Source organism: Parasteatoda tepidariorum, chromosome 1, assembly GCF_982258835.1.
Source record: "Parasteatoda tepidariorum strain Cologne lab strain chromosome 1, Ptep-v5.0, whole genome shotgun sequence".
Classification (NCBI taxonomy): Eukaryota; Metazoa; Arthropoda; class Arachnida; order Araneae; family Theridiidae; genus Parasteatoda; species Parasteatoda tepidariorum.
This window is the reverse complement of record NC_141755.1, coordinates 30781952-30806230: the sequence shown is the minus strand read 5'-3', so window position 1 is coordinate 30806230 and position 24279 is coordinate 30781952. Positions and strand designations below refer to the sequence as shown.

The 24279-nt window shown below is 25.3% G+C and overlaps 1 protein-coding gene across 3 annotated transcripts; it reads right to left on the bottom strand.

Moving 5' to 3' along the window:
• Positions 1-12094: 12094 nt before the first annotated feature.
• On the bottom strand, positions 12095-23160 carry LOC139425389 (uncharacterized). 3 transcript variants are annotated; one of them, XM_087161153.1, is made up of 3 exons: positions 19522-23160; positions 17787-17995; positions 12095-15695 (listed from the first exon to the last, which is right to left on the bottom strand). In XM_087161153.1, exon 1 carries the CDS (start codon positions 23158-23160, stop codon positions 22360-22362), a length of 801 nt encoding a protein of 266 aa, XP_087017279.1. In that variant the 3' UTR covers positions 12095-15695; positions 17787-17995; positions 19522-22359. The 3 variants fall into 3 exon arrangements, with proteins under 3 accessions (XP_087017279.1, XP_087017277.1, XP_087017281.1); XM_087161151.1 differs by lacking the exon at positions 12095-15695 and having other exon boundaries at positions 15775-17995; XM_087161155.1 differs by lacking the exon at positions 12095-15695 and having other exon boundaries at positions 15775-17995; positions 19657-23160.
• Between the last annotated feature and the right edge of the window lie 1119 nt (positions 23161-24279).

The window sequence follows — 24279 nt, the reverse complement described above, 5'->3', positions numbered from 1 at the left end:
GCAAACATAAGTTAATCACAACTTCAAACAGTGAACTGGTACAATTATTTGAGATTATTAAGTTGTAGTAACAAAATTATGAAACAAAAACATCTAGATAGAATAAATAACAAATGTTTCCTACTAAATGCAGCTAAATTTTACTTGCATCCCCCCCCCTCATTGCCCCAAAACTAGTTTGTCAGTTTAATTCAAACGGCAAAAGAAGAGGAAATAAACAAAGAAATAATCTAAAAGAGATAACTATGAAGCGAAAATGTATTTTAAATAAAAAATAATGTGATCATTTAAAAAATGTTAAAAATTTCAAATTTAATAAGCTCTAGTTTTTATAAAAGGCATATACTAATTAGTTGCAAAGCTTTAAGTTCTGGAATTGCTTCCATTAATTCTTGAAAATTTGCAAATAAGTATATTTTAAATAAACCAACAAAAAATAAATAAATTGCAAACCAAAATACCAGAATACTTATCAAAATAATAATTTATTATGCATGGGAAAAATGGGACTCATAAAATATAACTAAAATTATAAATATTTAAACAAGGAGTATTTAACCACTACTGGCAATTAAAAAAAATAGAGAAATAAAGAAGACATTATAACACATAGCAACAAATTAAAATATTATGCGGAAAAATGAATTTTGTATAATTCTTATAATTTATCCAGCCATGTACCATACACATTTGAAATTATAACTGCAATAATGAGCTTTTAAAAGTTAACAAAAGGCACATGTGATTTATTTATTGATCACAATTTAATACTGAAAGTAAATTACACAAATGAATCATTTCTCAGCTTATGGACAAATACATAATGGGATAGTATCCAAATTAATGTCAAACAATCAAATAACTACCCACATATAGATGACAAGACATTAATTTTCAAGATAAATATTTTTTTTACAACAACTAAATATGAAAGGAAGTAAATTTAATAAAATTAAAAACAAATTTCATAAATAAAAGATCAAAACTATTTTAAATAATATTATAAATTTCTGCAATTCCTAAAATGGATGTAAACATAAAAAAATAAAATAAAAAAAAGATAAATAAATAATAATAAATAAATAGAAGTAATATTAATTAATCCTCAATAATGCAACAAGTGTGGAGATCAATAGAAAGTCATCTTTCTTACATACATCAAAATGAATAAAAAAGTTAAAAATTAGCAACAACTAGATCTACTGAGAATAGAAGCAAAATGTCTAAACAGTATTTACTTACTTCCAATATGTTATGCTACAAAATGAAAAGTGTTTCAAGAAACAAAATTAAGTAAAAATTAAAAGTGAAATAATTGCTGAAAATATTTAATTGAAGTGTCATGATTGAGTGTCATGACATAGGACTAATAGCATTAAATTATTTTTTAAAAGAAGAAATGAAATACCCATACATAATTCTTAAAGTATAAACTGTTTGCATAATTTTAGCAGAAATTACAGAAGATTAATAAGGAGAAGTTGTTAATTAGGAGAAAAACATATCAAAAATGTAAATTAAATTCAGATGAATAAATAATGATAAAAACTTGACAAGAATGAATAATGATGAAAGCAACAAAAGAATGAATGATAAAAACATGCAATTGAACTGACAGATATTAGATATTTTCAATAAATCTTAGAATTTTATTTATATTCAGAGTGCATTTGTACAAAATTTTTTATTTTTACATATCTGTATAGATAAAAATGTCGCATTTTAGAACTTAGAAGCTATCTATTTATAAAGATATTTTGAGCATTAAATTCCTAAATAACACCTTGAGAGCAATTTATATAATCCAATATAATCTTTGAACATAATGTAGAGCAGGTATTAAACAGTGATAAAAGATTGAATTTTCAGTTGAAAGTCTAGTCCTTATTATACACATAATTTAATAAATTATACTTACAAAAACAGCTAATCTAATAAAGATTATAAGTGACATTCCATGTTTAATAACCATACAACATTTAAACGCAAAAAAAAAAAAAAAACTAATTTAAATTATTAAAAAGAAATTCTTTTAATAAAAATTTAAATTAAATAAAAAATTTATTTTAATAAAAAAATATACAATTTTCAGTTTTTTAATAAGAATTATAGTTTATTTATAAAAAACAAACTCACTTCCACATTTTTTAAAGAATTTTTAAACCATTTTTGGAATAATGTTATTGTATTAATGAAAATTTTTTTTTATACTACTTTTTGACTGCGTTGCAAAAATTCTTTGGTCTTATATATTTGTGTATGCACAAAGCTTTCAGCTCTATACAGCCTTGTCCATTCAACAACCCTTTATTTTTACTTTTCGTACAGAAATAAAAATAAACAAAGTTAGATATATACTACTGTATACAAAAAAAAAATTAAAAAATTGTCCATTTAATTCTTAAAGAAAAAAAATTGCTTTTGATATTTTATTTACTCTCTTGAAAACAACTTTTAGCACAATGCCTTAGTAAACTGCTTTTTCGAGTAAACGTTTTCTCACATCGATTGCATTTGAAATTGCGATCACCAGTATGTGTAACAATATGGTTAATCATGTGTTGTTTTTGCATAGTAGAATGAGAACAGAGTTTGCAATAATATTTTCTTATACGGTCCGGATAGCCAGCCACAAAAATAAAAGCAGAATAGAAATAATCTTCATCTAGTCTCACTGAAAACAAAAAGATTTAATAAAATATGCATAATCAAAGAAATACAAAAAGTAATAATTAAAAATATAATAAAACTTTAATATCTTAGAGCATTAAGCATATGGGAATGTCAGTTTGAAATTTTCTCACGATTCATTAGAAGTCAAGAGAATACACATTTAACAGCACTAAACGTACTATGTCAGAAAACAAATAAAATGTACACACATTAAATACATCATAAAAATAAAATATCTTGAGTGAATTAATATACAATAAAATATAATTTAATAAAAGAATATGATTTTATTATTCCGATAAAAAATGTATGTAATTACATTAATCTATGAATTAGATGCGTATAAAAAAATAACAAATGGGAAAGAGAAATTAAAAAAAAAAAACATATAATAAAAATAAGACACTGAAAATTAAAACTGTTTGTAATATTTGCAAATATTTTTAATTTTCAGTGTTTAATCAAATGCTCTAAAATAACTAAAAAAATATATATGATATAAATAAAAAAATTACTCAAATAAGAGCGGTCTTCATAGACTTTAGTTGAGCCAACTAAATTGTCAATTAAAAACAAAAGTTTAAATTATTAAAACAAAAGCTGAGGAAAGTGTGGCAAGTCTTATAATGCAAAAACTAAATTTGGTACAATAATTCTTAATGCAAAATTGAACACAAGAAATATTGAAAATAAATAACGTTCAGGAAAAGAAAGATTCTTCTAATATTTACAATTATGCTCTTAAAAAGGAACACTTAAAGATTTTTTTTAATAACTGATTTTATTACACTCAATGCAAAATAATTAAAATTTTTTAGAAAAAAAAGAGAGAAATGTTCATTGGAAAAATGTAAACAGACAAAATATGTTATATTTTTTTTCACATTGCATGAACTATCTGCAGATGAACCTTCATATAATTGTTTCTAGAAAATGACTTGAAACAAACAGGGCACTGAAATGGTTTAGCGCCAGTATGCTTTACTTCATGATAAAGCATATGCTGCTTAGATTTTGTGGAGTAGGAGCAAAACTTGCAAAAATATTCTTTTGTCTTCCGACCGCTGTTATTCACAAAAGCAACATGATAAGTTGTAGTTTCATCAATTATCTGCTGTTGGTAAAAGGAATCTAACAAAAAACAGAAAAAATAAAACTAACATTAAAGAGTAACAGAATTTTTAAAATAATTAAGGTAAAAATAATTTTTACAGTATACATGCTTTTTCAACAGAAGACAGATTATACAAAAAGAATTCAAATTTAAGGTTTAACCTCATTAAGATGAAGGAAAACAGCTTCCTCATCACAATTTTTTTGGAAAACAATAATTATATTGTTTAATATGAACATTAAAATTATCTTTTACTGTTTAAGATGAAGTAAATATTGTTCTTAATAAAAATAAAATTCCATGTTTCGATAATTATGTAATAAAATTCCATGTTATTCAGAAATTTAATAAAATTTAATTCAATTTTAATCAAAGTTATTTAGAATAGAAAAAATTTCAACTTTAACAATAGATTTAAAATAACTGTAAGTAATGAAAACTCCATAAGTCATTGCAAAAACAATACTATTTACATAAGTAAAGTTTTTTTTATCCTAACAATGAAACCTGACTGAATGTCGAAGAATCTGGAAAGTACTGCAGTAGCTTTTTTTCTTCTCATCTATGGAAATATATAATTACATAAAAAATGTATATCATTTATAATTATTTTTATAACAGGAAAACAATATTGGTAATTATGATATAAAAAATCTCTACATTAAACAGTGGCCGAGTTCTGCGCAAAGTAGGCAATGGAACACACTCTGAAAATGTAAAAAATTGCTTATCTGTCAACTTTTAAAATAAGGTAATTTATAGTTTCCACAACAAATTATTTTTTATTTAACTTAAAAATTTCTTGTTCAATATTTCAAATAATTCTTTGAGTGAAACAGTCTAAAACCAAAATGATTTAAATGTTAACAAATATTGCATCATTTTCAGAAACTTAGGAATTTTTCTACTTTCATCCAATTTCTCTTCATTTGACTTAAGAAAAACTTCATATATGAGGAATCGCTCATGCATGTGCAAATGAGTTTGGGAACATTCTTGCAGGTCTTTATTGGAAAAATTTTTTTTTAAAGAAAATAACACCAAGATAAAGATTGTCAAAGATAAAGATTATTAATGCATATTATGTTAAAAAAAATACTTTTGGAAAAAAAAATGCAACATTCTGAAAAGATTTTCACACACAAAAACTAAAAACACTATGCTGTTTAGATATATAAATAGAAAAGATTATTTTTATAGTTACATAACTAAAATATAAACAGTTTTTTATGATTTAAAAAAAATACTTTGAAGAATCTCATTGTTCAGACTATGATTTTAAGGAATTCTCAACTTTTAATAACAAAGTCGAGTATTAACAAAGATATGAACAGGTAAAACGAAACAAAAGGGATCAAATTATTCTCGAAGTAATTTAATTAAACAAGACAAAATACTTGATAAACATGAAACACTAAAATAGCAAAACTGATCAAAGAAAACTCAGTTTATTTGATACAATGTATAACAATAAATAAGTAAATGACTACATGGACACAAGCAACATTGAAAAATTTAAACTTCTAAAATCAATCTTTATCAATCTATGTATTTAAAGTTAGTTTTGATAAGTTTTAATAGATTCTGAAAAAGGCTTGATAGAAAATTTTCAGAACTGTGATTACATTCAACATCATTTTAAAAATAACACAAAATTGGTAAATGGTCAGGAAAAAAAAAGAAGAAAAAAAAAGGAAAATAATAAAGTAACAAAAGATTTGAAGAATCTGATGCCTGCATAAAAACAAAATAGGTATTTTTATCCACCAACAACAACTTTCAACATATGTTTCCCCCCCCCCCCTCCTTTAAATATTTTTTTGGGAATTATTGAATAAACTTAGTAGACTTGGAAGTTAAACAGTTCTTTAGTTAATTATCAAATAAAATGTTATGAAGCATGTTATAAAGCAAGAATCAAATTTTAGTTACATATGAGAATTAAAAGAATACATTCACACATTTTTTTTTTTCTTTGTCAATGCAAAGCTTAGCTAATAAAATATATGAGACAAGGAAAGAAAATATTTTCTTTTACACAAACCACTCCAAGTTTTAGTAAAACTAAATCAATGTAATTTCACAAAGACTTGTTTCAATTATAATGAATTTAAAGAGAAAAAAAAAAGGATTCAACAAATTAATAATTAAAATTAAGTTTGGACAGTTAAAAATAATTTTGTTAAATATCGATTTTTGTTTGATTATAGAAAAATAAATACTGTTTAGAAAATGTAATAGATAACACAATAGTTACACACTTACAGAACATATAGACGGTAAGTGAAGCATAAACAATAACAAATTCCTAAAACCAGTAGGTTTTTTTTAAACAAAAAACTTATGTAGTATTCCTCTGTTTATGTTATGTTTACAAGGCAATGCATGAACAGGTGCAATATTTAAAGTTTTATAATTGAGATAAGGACTTCAGTTTTACTCAATATTGTTATTTATGTTTTTTTTCCAATTTCAATCAAGTGGCAAAATACAAATTAAATAAAAGATAACAGAAATAATAAATAAAACCAATGAGTGAATATCATTTTGTGAGCTATCGCCAATTTTGGCTCTTTGTTTAAATACAAATCTTTATGTTTACATATAAACATATTTAAGAAAGGAAATTTTGTACTTATTAACTCTTTTTTAAGCAATTAAACATTTAGAAAAATAGTAGTGAACTTCTGAAAACTGGTATGATTGTTTAATTTCTACGTTTCAATTCAGAAATAAATTTAAAAAAGTAACATGAAAGTCTCCTGATTTGATATTTTTTCCATTAAAGTCACCAGCATTTAGTTCTATACAGTTATCCCTATATAAATGTAAAGTTAAATGACTAGTAAATATATTACAAACATAACTTCACATTACATTATGAGTTGAAATATAATAATTTAGAAACTATCAAGCACAACTGCAGCACTTTAAAAAAAAAAAAAAACAGTAAACACAATCAAATATAGACATAAAATGAACTAATAAAGGGTGAACAGTTTTTGAATATATAATGAAATAATATTTTTTCAAAATAAAATAAAGAAATAACATTTTGGAGATATAAATTGAATACCTAGATGCAAGCGAAAAGCTTAACATTTACTTTTATAAAAAGAGAGAAACAAAGGAGGTCCTCTACACATGGTTAAAAAAAAATGGAAACATTAAAAAAAAATCTGGCCATTTATTTTTTCCTTAGACCATTGTCTTCAGCCGCAAACAAACAAATTTATAGTTGAATTTGTGTAATTCAGAAAAGATATTAATGTAAATAGTACCAAATAAAATACTTCAGCAACATCAATATCAGTTTTTTAGAAGATAAGAAATAATGCAGCCTCTTTCATATTATTTTGTATCTAACTGCACAATTCGAAATTCACATGTTTGTCAGTCATAAGAGTTATAAATTTTTTATAGTAACATCTTGGCAGAATGCATATAGAGAATATTTACAATAAACTATGAATCATTACCATAATTAATATAGTCCACAATAAACACAATGATTTATAGAATTAAAGGATAGAAATGACTGTGTAAAAGGTTATTTAAAAATAACAAGTTTGGGTGACTGAGAATTATACTCTTATCCACTAAAGCTGGTCTAGAAAAAAAATACTGTTTTAAAAAATCTCCTTGCACGTCTGACAGTATGCAAAGTGAGGTTCTTTAACTCTTTTATCAATTAGCCTAATCACATTGTTTGATTATGTAAATGTTTGTAATGTCTAACTAGCTGTAAAATACGAGTCTTACTCCAGCATTTATATAAAAAACATTTGTTTGTGCGATTCATTTCGACATCAATTCTAATATTCTTGTTTTACTTTGGACTTCGCTTAATCTTACTTCCATTAGTTTCTACTATTCTCAAGAATTACCTTGCTGGCAAAAACTTAGCAAGATCAAGTTAAATATCTAGAACTAGCTTAGGGTGCAGGCAATTGACTATGTTGCAATTGTAACCAAGTCATGCTTCAATTCTCATGGTAAATATGCCGAAAAGTAATTCAAACAATGTAAAATTTTCTGTGAAAAAAAATACAAATAAAAACACATTGAAAAAAAAAATTTTAATACCCAAACAGTAGTTATTTCTTAGACAAACTTTTACCTCTATCAGTTTTGTTTTTAAGCCAAGGAACAAGATAAATATCAAACTATTAAAATATCTGTAAGAGAACTGTTGTAATTAACGTAAAGTATGGTAGAATGTCGGGTAACGATGAAAATGTCAGCCATACGACACATGTAAAAACAGTAAGGTAAAACATAAAATACATTCTATTTTTGCCTTGAAGAGTAAGTGTAGAAAATGACTCATTGTAATTATATGAAGAGGTACAAAAGTGAGGTAATTCCTCAAACTCTTAGTTCAAATACTTCTCATAATTGAACCAAAGAAAAGGTTTTCATTATGCAAATCCTAATTCAAAGCTCTATTTTTTTTAATAGAAAATATCAATTAATCTATGCATATGAAAAAACATAAATATTAAAATGAAAGTACAAATGCAATTCCAACATTATCTAAAGTAACCTAAGTTATACATATATACAGTTATGCATATAAGTTGTACATAATGTAAAAATCTTATTTAATAAAATTTTGGAATTTAAATTATTTCAAATTCTATATTTTTTTAATACTACAAAGACGTTTTCTTATCTTAATTTTATTTCAAAAAATAAAATGCCACTAAAAAAAAATTTCTACAAAAAGGTCAAAAAAAACACAAGGGAATAAAATTTGTAGAAAAAAAAGATAGAGATGCTGCAATTATACTTATTAATTGGAGATTTAGTTTTCAAATCATTTGCATAAAAAAAAAGTTTTAGTGAAAAATGAACCTCAACTTATAATTTGAAAAATATCTTGGGAAAACACTAAATGAAATGAATAAATAAAAATTTGAAATTGATATTGGTACAACCATAATTTTTAATTAAATATAAAAATAAATTCTGCAGTTCTAACAAATTTTTAGAGCTACATTAAATATATACACAATATATTTAAACTAAAAAATAAATTAACAAAAATAAAAATCCTCACTCGAAATTTTGAACTAAAATAAAACTTATCACAGAGAATTTTAAGACATTTTTTTTCATTATGTCTAACAAGAATTAATCTTTGGAATGTTTTTGTTATAACTCTAAGCTGCTTCTTTCAAATCTTAAGAGGAATAATGCCCATGATTTCGTTTGTGCGTCCGTAAATTACTTTGTTGCCTAAACCTTTTATTGCACACTTCACAAGAATATGGTAGTTCACCAGTATGAATCAGCATATGTCTCTGAAGATTAGCTTTTTGTGTAAAGGCTTTTCCACAATCATAACATGTGAAAGGTCTCTTTACAGAATATGTACAAATATGATTTTTCACTTGCACCAAATCCTGAGAACTGAATGGACAATTCTCACAACGATGCACAGGAATTGTGAAAGAGCATACAGTCTTCTTCAGTTTATTTGAAATTTTAGGAATAATATGAGCCAAAGATTCAATTTCATCTGAAATTCCAAGAGGAAAAAAAAATGGCTTAGAACAAAGAACAAGTGAATATTTATGACACATATATTTAAAAGAATTAAAAATATGAAATGATTATTAGAAAAAGGAGCAATATGCTTCTAAATATGTTTATAAAAGCATTTATTTACCTTTTGAAAAAAATGGTATGGACGTGTAAATTAATTAATCAAAATATTTTAAAAATGAAACTACTGCTACATACGTTTAACAAAATACATTATTTTAAATCACTATCGAAATAATTACTATGCAAATAATGTTTTTATGATGCAATAAATCAAATTTTGTCGTTCAAATATCATATAATAGAAGAAAAAATTATAAACTGTTTTTGCATAATTTGAAAATATTATACCTAAATAACAAAATAAAAAAGAAATTCCACTAGATAAGGAAAACATAATGCAAATGTTTTCTTCAAGTAGTGGAACAAAACCTATTTTCTTAGATATATTAATACATTAATATATCTAAGAATATTAATATTAATAAATTACATGAACATTAGAATATTAATAAATTACGGGGAAAAGAATTAGACAGTCATTGTATATTTTTTAATAAGATAAATATAAAATCTTTATCAGACTAAAAATGAAATTTTGTAACATAATGGAAACACTAAACAGATGTTTTCATTATGTATTGAAACACAATTTTCGATTTTAATAATACGGGGAAGGGAAATAGAAGAAACTATTAAATGCTGAGGAGTTTTTACTATAAAATTGTTTTAATTATGAGGCCTTATCAATTGATATTTTTAAAGATATATTGTTCAAAGCAGTGGAAGAAACTAGAAATGAAAACAGTGATGAAAAATCAATGCTGTAAAGACTAAATAAAATTTATAAATGTAATTAAATGTTAGATACTTAGATTAAGTATCAATAAATTCTGTGGTTTAAACAAACAGATGATGACACAAAGCAGGGTTGGGTTTTTGACGTCAAAAAGTGGTTTTGACATGACAAGGGTATAATACTGGTTTAAACCGTCAAAAATGTCAAAAACATATATAATGAGTTTGCCAAAAAAAATATATAAACTTCAAAAGTACCAACAGTTTCCTTGCATTATATTGAAATTTAATTATACTATAGGTAATCAGCAGGTTTTAAAATATTTTTTAAATAAAATTAAGGTAAAATAACAGATTTAAAATCTCAGAAATTTATATTCAAATGCATGTGCAGAAATTTTTTTTAAATATTTATATTTAAAAAAAAAAAATTTTTTTTTTTGATACTTAAGAAAATTAAAAGTTTATTACTATGCATTTTTGACATATAAGGAGCATATAACTAATATTTATAAGGAACTTACAAGTTATGTTGTATAAATACAAACTTGATACAAGTGTATGAAAATTTTTTTTAATGTTATACCGAATATCTTTATTATCCAGTATGTTAATTTGAATTTAAAAGTAGTTATATTTGTGAATAATGATAAATATAATTCATATTGTTTATTATATTTATTTATAATTATTACACTTATCATTTTAAAACAATTTTTACCTCTTAATTTTTTTTCCCCACTTGTATTAAGAATACAAATAATGCATATCTTGAAAGCAAAAAGTAATTATTCAATAGCTGAATATTTAGATATTCAGCAAAACTATATAGTATTCAGCAAAATGAAATTCACAAGTATTTGGATAAACTAAATTTTCAGCATAGTAAATGAATAGGCTGAATATACTGTAAATCGACACTAACTACTCTGTGTATTTAACAGAAAGCACTTAAATTTGTATTGTCTTATGTTAAAAAGATTATTAAGAAGATTTAAAAAAATATTAGAAAGATTTTTTTTTTAAAAGATGTCTAATGTACAAAACTGCTAATGTTTATCTTTAAAAATGTCTAATTTTTAGTATAATTTATATTATACACTAAATTTGGTTATAAATAAATTTCTTAATAATATCTCTGCAGATTTTCAATAACACATGAAAATGAATACATAATATTACAAAAGATGTGAGCTTTCAAAAGTACAAGATTTTGGTTACTATTCAAAATATAAGTGTTTCTTCAAAATTTTAAATTTATTTTTTCTAGAACATATTTAGAAACACTATCCTTTATAAAAATATATATAAATTTTATGTATTAATTAAATTTCACATATGAATATAGGTTTTTGACATTTTCGACAGTGAGGTTTTTGACGTGACAGTTTAAAGCGACAAAAACTGTCACATGTCAAAAACCTGCCAACCCTGACACAAAGATCCAACAGTATAAATAATTAATGCTTCAAAATCTATTTAATAAAAAGTGCACTTTTCAAACATGTTTTAGACATGTAGCATAAAAAATAAACTTTTATACTCTAAAAAGTTAAGTGACTATTTTTATAAAAATAGAGGTAACAATGATAACTATTGTAAAGTATACTTAAAGAGATAATATGTAAATAGTGATTAATAAATTATTTACTACTATCAAATAAACTTACACTTGTTTCAACAATGCATTATTACGTCATTGGCGGCGGTAATATCGCTTGCTAGAATTCAGGAAATTCAATACTTGATTTTTAGAACTTTTAGGTGTTCAATTTATGTGCATGCAACATTTTCATCAAGTACTTACAGTTTATTAAAATAATAAGTTAAAGTTTCAGCAATTTTTTTTATAACTTTTATTGCAGGTTTTATAAATGTTTTTTTTAATGATAAATAACACATTTTTGTAACATTAAAAATAATTCTTTGCATGTAGAGCAAGAAAATTATAAACATGAAAACAGTGTAAACACTCATATTAATTTTTAAAAAAAAATAAACATATTAAATATATTATTGATAACTTGCACATAAAATGGCAATACAACTTGTGTGAAAATAAAAAACACATTGCATTAAGTCATAAAAAAATCATACATAATTAATCCTATTCAGGGCTCTCAACATATTTTAGTCAAAGTAAAAAGAAGAACATTCATAGTTTAAACCATTTATATTCTTTACCACAACAAACGATTCAGTTAATTTTCTTAAAAAAATTAAATAAAATAAGTTAACAGGATTTATTAAAAAAATAGGACAAAATTATAAAAAAAATTTTTATTATAAAAAGATTGAAATTTGATTTAAAATTAGTTAATTTTAATGCAGTTTACTTTAAAAGAACACAACATTTTTAAAATTTTCCTTTTGGTTGAAATTTTTACAACCAAAACAAGTTTAACATTTTAAAAAAGTAAAACTATACACTAAAGAAAAATAAAATGAAAGCAATTTTTGTTCTCAAAACTTATTTCATAATACTCACATTTAAGATTTGCTTTAGAAATTATGTAAATAATGTATATATATGTATGAAGAAATTTTTTTAAGGTTTTGTGTATGTGTATATATACACACACACACATAAACATACAGACATATATAAAATAATATAGTCAATTCCAAATGTGAGGAACTTTTGTGCTATTTTCATCAAATAAAAAGTAGCTTTAACAAAGAAAATTTTTTTAAGGTTTTAAAAGAAGCTTTCTCCACTCTCTTTTTTATATTATTATAAATTATACCAAAATGATAAAGATGCATTGTGAACAGATCAGGAAACGAACACTTAAATAAAATCACATGATGTATGCAAAGTAGCGAATGGCCCCTGTTAAATTTTCAATTCATTTGTTAACTTGATACAATCACATTCACCATAAAATAAAAAAAATTGCATAGCCTGAAATATTCATTAAGAAGAAAAAACAATGATCAGAAAAGGTTTTTCCAATACCAAGATAAAATTCAATATTTAATAATATAAGATTCAAAATTAGTAATTTTAATCTCTATTTAAACAAATAGTTATAAAAAAAGTTTCAACAACTTTGGGAAAAAAACAATTGTTATAAGTAAATTATTATAAGGTCCCTCAACTTTACGTTTGGTCAAATTTGTCTTTATTGAAGTGTTAATTTAAATTGTTTTTAACTAAAATGATTAAAAAATTACTCAATGAGGTTAACACATAAGGTTACATACATTAAAATTTAATCAAGAGCATCAACATTACAATGAATTAATTCATAATTAACATAACTAATGAAATATGTTGCCCATCTTATTCAATTACATAAGAATCATACTTAGTCCTAAGTGCTTAATTATACAAGGATGCAAATTTTTATATACTAAATGAATTTAAAGACATTACTTAGGAAATATGTTGCTTGACTTATTCCATAAATAAAGAATAATTCTTTGAATACGCTTAACTTTTTAAGGACATAAAGATTGTTTAAATATTAAAACTTTTTATACCAAACCTTTCAAAACCCAACTCATAGAATTATCCTAAGTTTATTGTAATTTCACACACAATACATGACTGGACATAACATTGTTTTTGAAATTAAAACTTGTTTGCAATCAAAATCATAAAGTTTAAGTGATAATTGAAAAAACTTTTACAAAAATATTTTTTTAAGACAAGACTATTCTTAACACAAGAATTTATTTTTTGATTTTCTAAAAACGAAAACATTTATTAGTTTTTGGTTTTGGAGGAAAATAATTCAAGGTATGATTGATTCTGCCTGGTAATAAAAAATATATTTTTTTAAATTCAAAATTTTAGTTTGATTTCTATAGTACATACGGCAAGTACTAAGATTATATGAAATAAAAAATTTCCAGAAAATGGATACAATACGACCTCGAAAATCCGGAAATCTCTAAAAACAAGACTCATGATGAGAAATTTTTTTCTGAATTAATATTCATTTAGCACTTCCGCTCACATTGAAGAATGGTTTGCAATGATACACACAATTTTTTTACTGTATTTCAGCCATTTCTATACACACTTTTTGAATCAATATGGAGTTAAGACACACAGATTTCAAATTTAAACCATTCTTTAATACAAGCTCACGATTTTCATGACAGGTAGAGATTCTAGTGTTTATGTATAGAGAGAGATACTAGAATTAACATTAAGCGTTTGCACACACGCTTTTTACCGTGACAAAAATTACAACCACCTGGTAACATTAAAACTTTGATAATTCTAAAAAGTAATATACTAAAGTTCGGATATTTTAGAAATGGAGACTTTCCGAATCCCCGAGCACACTGGTTTTTCGAGGTCATACTGTACAAGCATTTGAAACAAACAACAAGATCTATATTTGAAAAGCAATACAAAAACAATTATTTTCAAGAGCTTTTAAGATCCTAAGAAAGCCTGCTTTTTTTAAATATAAAGAGCTTTTAATGCCACATAAATCAATAATTGGATTTTGACTATCATCCATCCTTTACACATTTTTAATACATCTTCTAAAGAATTTAAAAAGAAAAATTTTACATATCCAAATTTTTTGAATTCTGCTAATAACTTTCAAATTTGCACAAATTTCAGAGCACAATTTGCATGGATTTTAAGGATTGTATCATAAATTTAAAATTCATTCATATTTGTGTTCATATCATGTGTTTACAAAATGTTACAACAGAATGTTATTAAAAGTTATGTTTAAAATTGCAGAAATTGTCAGGAAGTTCAATGGTATAGTTTTTAATTTTTAAGTACAAAAACCAGGCACAATGTTTCTAAATTTTATAGAGAATTGCAATCAGTTACCTCATTCATAAGCAATAACAATTAATACATTTTCTAAAATTTATATTTTGCAACTATTTATATGGAAATTAAGAAAATTATTTACAAAACAATTATTATTAATAAAAATAAAGATTTAAATTTTTACTTTTGGAGCACAAAACATATCTTATAGCTTTATGCTCTTTTTAGTGCTAAAAAGCTGCAACAGCTTCTGTGTCATTTGATGTTACAAGTGCTGAGGATAATAATAAAAAGATAAATTATTACAATTATTTAACCTAAAATGAAATAGTGAACTTAATATCACTTTAAGAATAAATAAATAAGACAGTTAAAAACGAATAAATTTTTTAAAAATAATACATAATTTTATATTACCAAGGAACTTGTTTTTTCAAATTTGAAGAACTCAGTAAAGAAGATCTTTCACTACATATATAAATAAACAAGTGAATAAGAAAATAACAGTAGATTCAAATTAATAAATTTTTAATTATTTAATATGCCTTATAGAATGTCTTTTAAGAGAAGATGGATCTGAGAAGCTTCTTCGGCACAATGTACACTTGAATGGTTTTTCACCAGTATGAGTTCTGAGGTGCCTTGCTAAGTTTGCCCTACTAAAAGAGTTGTAGCTGCATAATTTGCACTGGTGAATTATAGAAGATTTACAACGACCAGCAATTATTTCAGAATTAGACTCTTCAATTATTGCAGAATTATACTCATCATCTGTGGCTAAAACGTCCATTATATTAATCATAAATCCTGCAAAGTACATGCAATGTTTATATTATAAAAGTAATAAAACAAGAAACAGCACATTGTTGCAAGAAACAATTACAACTACACATTATAAAATAAATTTATTTAAAAAAAAACCAGCAATTAAGGATTGATAACACATTTTTACATCATAGGTAGCACAAGTTACGCAATATCAAAAATAAAAAATTTCCTTTTAAAAAAATTTGTGAACTATATTATTTAAATCTGAATAATATCAATGATATAATTATGAACTAAGTTTTACACTGATACCGATAAAGATAAAATATGAGAAATATGTTTAATATTTAATTTACAGACTCCAATCAGAAGAGAAATGACTAATATTTTATTTTTTCAAGCATCATCATAGTAACAGATTTGGTGATGGAAAACATTTTTCGAATATATAAATTTAGTCACACACACAAAAAAAAAAAAAAAAACTACATATAAACTATTATAATGGTGTGTTCAATTATTTTTAAAGAAACAGTGTAAAAAGCTAATATAAATCATTAAAACAAAAGTGTTTTTTTAAACAAATTACAGACACTTTAACGAAAAACTAATAAATTTTTTTCATTATATCAATATCATAAAAAATCACTATCAATTAGTATAAAAAGTACAAGGGTACAGGATACTTTCAATATAAATTTTTAAAATAAAACCTAATTTAATTAGCACATTCAATAATTTTAACTTGGACAAAATAAACATTTTATATTTATAACATCAACTTTTAAAACCAAATGTTTTGCTTATTTTAAATTATAGTGACATGAATTTATTATCAAAACATTATACAATAGTATCAATTTATTCAGTACAGAAGATTAAAAAAGGGTATGTTAACTTGGACATTTGCCATTTATAGAAAGGAATATATAAAAGTGTTGACATACAGATGAGATATTAAAACTGATATTTTAAATCAAGAGTGTTTGAGGGAAAGAGAGGAAATTTTTGATTTAATAAAACCTAAAACCTGGATTGAAGAAAAAAACACGCTAATTCAAAAAAAAACAAACAGTAGATCTAAAAAAATTTAACCAGATGATTATGACATTTGTCTTATAAATTTGTTTCTGAACATTGTTATATTGAATATCATGAGCAATTGAAACTGGGTTTTATAAAGGCTCATGCGATCATGAACCCACATAAAAACCAATTTAAAATTTTCAATCTACAAAACAATTACAAAAAACGAAGAGTGTTCGTACAGAAATATAGCAAGAGGTGAAAATAAATATTAAATAACATAAGTCATATCATATACTTGAAAAGCATGAAATTTTCAGTTACTTCATTTCATTTAGTTCAGTTCATTTACATGAAAATGTGTTTTTGAAGTTACTTTTGAAATAGATTATTCTTATTAACTTCATTTAAATCTTCAAATTCTAATGAAGCTATACACCATTAAAATTTGTTGGAAATGTTTTAAATATATTGAGAATACTCATCTAATGTGTAAAGTATAAATACTTGTCTTTCATTTTTTAGTAATTACGAGTTAAGTGTTATTTCCATGAATGTTATCAACCTTTTGAAATAAAATATTTCTTCTACCGGCACTCAAATAATTTTGAAGTTTCAATATCATATCCCTCTAGTAAACATTAGCAAATTCAATGCTTCTAACATAATGAATATTTTATTAATTTAGGAGTAAAAAAAATTTAAGGCGGAAAATTTTTAATACTCAAAGTTTTATGGACATAAACTTCTCACGTCTACTCCATAGACATCAAAAAAGTATCAATTTAAGAAAAAAAAAGTTAATTCTTAAGAATTTAGTATGCTACAGGAGGTGTGTTAATAAAAACTTACTTAAAAAAAAATAGAAAACATCACTATTAGTACGAAGGCACTTTAATAAACATAAATCTTCAAAGTCCATTGCAGCTTAAAATTGTTTAGTGACATTTAAAATACAAATTGTGCTTTCAAAAAGAATAACCTTTATTTTCAATTTTAAAAAATATGCAATTTTCAACTTAAAGATCAATAAATATTAAAATTACTAAAAATGTACAATCCTAATATTTAATTTTTTTTAAATACATTAAGCATCCTAATTACTCAAGCTTTTTTGTCTTTAAAATAATGTGAATGCAGATGTCTTTTGTAATGGGAACGATCAGAAAAACTTTTAAAACATCTTTCACATTTATACGGCTTCTCTCCAGTATGAATTCTTACATGTTTTGTAAGATCTGCTTTATAGAAAGTTGAATAAGTACAATATTTACAAGTGTGTCGTATAAATTTTCCAAAGACATCAATAACATCTATAAAAGAAAATTAATAATTAAAACAACTTATGATTAACTTTAATAACATACAACAGATAAATATTACAACAAAATAAAACATCCTGAAACAAATAAAAAATTATAAGAAAAGCAAAGTCAAGCTTATTCATAGTAAGTAGCATAAAATATGAATAAAAGAGTTCAACAAGAAAATTATAACAAATGATAAATATATTTCACTACATTTTATAAGTACATAAAATTATTTTTATCTCATATATAATAAAAATTATAATTTATTATAAATATTGCATAAAATCTCTCACACATTATATCTTTTGAAGGCACACAAGCATTAAGTATCATTTTGTAATTGATGAAATATGATATTTAAATTGCCTTTCCCCATGCATTTGAACAATAGAAATACAATTATTAATCACTAAAAATATGGTTAGTGTTAATGTGCATTAATGATTAAATGGAAAAGGCTTAGTATTGATTAATTTCTTAGTATAGAGCCCCTGAGGTAGGTTGGTAAAATAAGCATTTTGACTTTAATAAGGCTAAATAACAAACAAAATAATGAACAATTATAATTGAATTGTAAGAAAGCTGCAAGATTAGCACATGTCCATAACATTATTGTAAATAAGTAAAAAAAATAAATAAAAAGTTTTATAAATTAAAATTCAAAAAAAAAAAATTTAAAAAATTTTAATAATAAAAGAAAACACAAATGTTTTTAATTCAAAATAGAAAAAACTTCTTTGAAAAAAAAACGGGCTAAAAAGCAGCAGAAATTTCAGAAAAAAGTAACAATAAAGAAAACGTAGGAAATAAAAATATGACCAACGAAGCCGACGTCTTCAGGGGGTACCAGCCTCGGTAGCCATAAAAACAAAACCATTTCTAATTGAGGGAGAAGCAAATGCTTAAATTAACTCCCTCAGTACCCCGATGGTCTTGTATAGAAGTCCAGGAAAAAAAACATGCAATACAAATAACAAATGAAGAAAAGAAACTAAAACAAAATGAGTTTTATTTTTCTGATGATTTTGTTTTAGTTTCTTTTCTTCATTTGTTATTTGTATTGCATGTTTTTTTTCCTGGACTTCTATACAAGACCATCGGGGTACTGAAGGAGTTAATTTAAGCATTTGCTTCTCCCTCAATTAGAAATGGTTTTGATTTATTTAAAATTTGATAACAATTTTAAAAAAATAATACTCTGTTTTTACAATTCCAATCTGCTCAGATAAAATACAATATTTAAAAAATGGAATTAAACAATAAAAACGCAAAAAAATTTCTACTAAATTTAATCAGGGATTTATTCATTATATATTAAAAATCCTTAAAATCTTTAGCTCAAGTTTGAATAATTTTTATGGGCCAAAATAAAAAACCTAATGTTTTTATATAATTTCAATCAATATGCTATTTAATTTCTGAAATCACAAAACATTTAGCTTAAGTCAGAAAAACTATTATGGGTCACAATAAAAATTCAATATATGCTAGTTAATTCTTGAAATGTCTTCGAAATATATGAAGCCTACAGTGTCGGTTATAACTAGATCTATCAGTAAAACTTTTTGAACATTCTGCACATTTGTGGGGTTTCTCTCCAGTATGAGTTCTAATGTGTTTAGCAATGTTTCCACTGTGAGGAGTCGAATAATTGCAATATTTACACCAGCTACGTTCATCCTTTATGTAATAGTAGTTACAGACTTCTAATGGAACACCAAGAAAAAGTTCTCCTTAAAAGAAAAGAGAAATTTAGAAAGAGAAATATTTGGTGAAATAAACATTTGAACAGCTCAGTTTAAAATAAACTGATGTAAGAAAAGTGATTAATAAAACATTGATAATCATTTAAACTTTAACTTTCTTTGAAAAGCAGTAGAAAACATTCAATAAAGTTTAAACATTTTCCTTATTTTTGAAAAGATAATTTGTCATAATATTGAATCAGGCAATGATATTCCTTTTAATTTTTAAACAACATTAAAAATACATCTTTATGATAAAAGAAAAATAATGAATATTTAAAAAAAAAACAGCTGAAAAAAGAAAAGTAACTTTAAAATATAATTCATTTGACAAGGAAAAAGAAACATGTAAAATTAAAATTGTGAAACACAAGTTCCTTGGCTAAAAATGCTAGAGATCTAAATCAAAATTCAATCCCAACCACGTTGGCAGATGCAAATGCTTTTGCAAAGTCAAGACTATTCATCCCTTTAAAAATCAAAGCCCATGATCAAATAACTAATCTTGACATCGATAGGAAGACAGCCACTACTCTCATCAGACTAAGAACAAAACATCATAAAAACATGAAAATTTCTACAGATGGGACTAGAAAATATCAAAACTGTGGCAACTGTCTTAATGTGGAACTGACATCATATCATGTTTTTTTAACTGCCCTGCAGTCGCTGCAGGCCTTCACCTCTTTAACTACCCCACAGATAAGGATTTGTATTCCTTTAATTACATAGAAATAACAAAAACTATTCAAGCACACCATGAAATATGATTCAATAGAGGATACGACACCAAACAACCAAGAAAAAAATTTACCCTTCAAGTCAATTATATAAAAATAAACATTTAAATTATTATAACATCATTTAATTATTGAAAAATGAACACCAGGAAGCACAAGCACATCATTCACATCCATATTAATCAACTTATAGTGATACTAGGCAGCTCCGTCCCCTGCTCGCTAACCCCCGAGAATTGCTACGCAATCCTATGTGGTTCAGGCCGTGAACCATGGCTCGCTCGCCAATGAACACAATGTTCCAGCACAAAGACATAATATATTATCATCAAAGACATAGTATTTTATCATCAAAGACATAGTACTGTACTTATGTTGAAGAATTCTACCAATGTTCTTATTGGCTTTTAAAAAAGTATATTAGCTATTTAGATTGCACATGGTGAAAAAATCAAAACATTAGCTAAATAAGAAACATATTAGCAAAATAAATTATCAAATATTGCTTCACTAATATTCTGCATTTTAAAGCGTGAAAATTCAATGCATAAATAAACGAGAAATATAAAAAAATTCAATGCATTCAATACAAACACTTAAAAACTTTTTAGACGTTTAGGTAGTTCCCAGTAGAAAAATATCAATTCAACAGCGACCTTTTAAAGCATTCTCACTTCAATTAATTAATTAATTCCTAATTGAGTTTAAATTAAATATTGTCATGTTTTTAGTGCAGGGTGATTTCACAGTATTGTGCATGTTGCGGACATGACATTTACGAAGTTTGATTACTAATAATTAAATAAAAAATTGAGCTAAGTAACTGGTTTTTGTATCATAAAATTCAGGAGACATGTCATTTATTAACCCAATGCATATTTAAAAATAAAAATGAATTTAAACAGCTTTAAAATAAAAATTTGAAGCGTTGCGGACATGACGCAGAAAAATGTGGTTTTTAGAATGTTTTTCTACATTCACCAAAATCTCTGAATTTTATGAAATAAATGACAACTTTTTTTTAGGTAAGATTTCAATGTATATTTATATAAAAGAAATCACAAGACTTTTTAAGAAATAAAATTAATTTAATTCAAAATTACCAAATTAAAGACAATATGTATGTTGCGGACATGAATGACAGAAAGTTTCTCATTCTCCCTTCTTAGATATGGTCATATATCATTGGAATATTATATATTTCTTTTGTTAATATTATAATAATTGTTTTGTCTTTTTGTTAATTGGAATATTATATTGAGTACATCAGGATGGTTAAATCATTTTTCATTTAATATTTAAAATTTTTGAACTTAAATTTTATTATAAAATTAATTATTCTGAATTACTTTTACTTTAGATTTTAGGCAAAAGACGTGTAAAGAATCACATTACAATTTATTTATTATATTATTTATCTTTAAGGCAAGTTCTGAATTATATGAATAAAACCGTGTAGAATGATCAGGTGAAGGATCGCATGGCAAAGGGCATAAGTATGAGTCGATTGAAATTGTTTCAAATTGCAGTTTTTCCAAATATTTAAACTTGTTTATAGCTACGGGTTTGAAGTGGTGTTTAAGTGTAATATTTGTCTTGCTTGTAGAAATGATTTCGCCTGGCCACCAATAGTTATCAAACAATACGGCTATCCACTGGCCTTCTTCTAAAACTGTAACTGGTGTTAAGGCTTGTTGTTGTCAGGGGTCTGTCTAGGTTTTTCTGTAAGGTACCTATTTTGTGAAAATTTAAACATAATTTGTGAAAAATTAAAAATTATATTAAAAAATCAATACAAAAATATGGATTTATCGTTTCCTAAGGGATACAAAATAAAATTTTAAGAAAAAGTATTTTGCGAAGCTACCGTTTTTCCTAAAGTTTAATTTGTGAAAGTACCGCTAAACGGTACTTTCATCGCTAAACGGCATGGACAAACCCCTGGTTGTGAAGCTATAGCAAGATTTGAAGGTAGTTTAGTAAATATTTCAGCTAGGTGCATGATTTGGGGACTAGAGAAAGGAGAATTTAAAGAAAATTCAACTGAATTAAGTGCTATAGGTGAGATGAAATGCAATAATCTCGTATTTGAGATCGATTTGCAGAGACTATAACGTTCTTTCAACATTGATGCCTCATGATCGACAGTGTCTTTGCTTACATACATAATTTTTATATTCCCATCTGAAATTTTACAAGCCACTTCAAAAAACGATTTTGCATCAACACCAACTTCTCTACCTTGCAATACAGCTCTCCAAACTACATTTTTGATGGTGCCACCTATTCCATCAACGGCACCTTTCCCATGAGCTGTTTCGAAGAATGACCAGTCAGCATCAATGTTGAAATCTTCTTTGTGACAAATCAAATTTGCGAACATAAATCGATTTTTGAATTGACTGGCAGCTCCATCAGACCAGTAATGTACTTTTTTAGTTGTACTTTTCTTTTGTTCCATTAGATGAGATAAAATTTTTTTATTAAAAACTTGCACGCTATCTTTATTGTGCGAATGGTCATCAGAGATAATGGCATAGGACTGATGGTTTAAAGAATTATTTCTACCATCCTTGAAATATGCAACACAAGTGTACACTGTGACGTGGTCTGACGACCAGTGTGCACTCATGATTTCCCGATCATGTTTTACTGTATAGTTCTCAGCAAAGTCAATATGCATTATGATTTCATTCTCCAAAAGATTTTCTTTTAAATGGCGAAATTCAAAATGTTGTTTGTAAGCATTATAGATGTGTCTTGAAAATCATTGTAGCTGATATCCTATTTCTTCTTTTGCGCTACCTAAATCAGTAACAATTTCCTTTTTAACTGTGAAACCTTGTTCATTTTGCTGCCATTGATAAAACTTGACGATGTTGTCTAAATTTTCTTCTGGTATTTTTTCATCTAAATATTTTTCGACACTGCAATCTTGACAGGACCTGTCTATGCAGTCGATATGTTCATCATCAAAATTACACACACTTTCTTTTGCAATTGTTTCCGAATTTTTCGGAAGATCAGGACAGAGAACTCTGATTCCTGAAAGAATCATAGAAATGTTTTCGTGGTATATACACATACAGACTTCTTGATCTTTCTTTCCAGACGGAAGAACATACTTAGGACGAAGCTCATAAAATTTAGTTTTCCCAATATTTAAATAAGAATTTTTTTTCAAAAATAATTCATATGCTTCTCCAATGCTCATCACTAAATAACGCTTTTGATGTATTTCTCTTCGTTTAGGTGTCTTTATGGATATCACTTCCTTTTTTCCTGGGCACATACGGCTAATATCATCTCTAACAAAAAATTGTTTTACTTTTATTTCAGTTTCTGCTGGTAATTTATCACTCCTTGCTTTTCGAATATTAGTTTCAGTATCTATTCTTAAAATATGCACCTGTTGCCTTTTCTTTTCAATGGAGACATTTTTGATATCACATTTGTTAAAACATCAAGTTTCTTTTGAGGAGATTTTGGTAAAGCATTATTAATTTTCTTTACAGCTTTTCCTAAAGATTGTCTGCTAGTGTAGCCTGATATATTCATGCTTGATTTTTCAGCTTCTGCTTTTTTCTTTCTACATTTCTTCTGTGCTTCTTTATTTTTTGTTCTTATGTGCTCCTTCTGTTCTTCTGTAAGAGCATTAGAATGTCTGTATTCCTTCTTTTTCTTGCTTTCTTCTGCTTTTATAATTTCATATTTCTCTGCTTCTGCTTTCAATTTCTGTCTTCTCAGTCTGGACCTTTCTGTACTTGTTAATGGCATTAGAAATTTTATAGTTTAACCAACT

What these genes read in the sequence shown, in the direction of transcription:
- LOC139425389 (XM_087161153.1), bottom strand. Translation starts at nt 23,160, where the DNA reads ATGCATATTGACTTTGCTGAGAACTATACAGTAAAACATGATCGGGAA.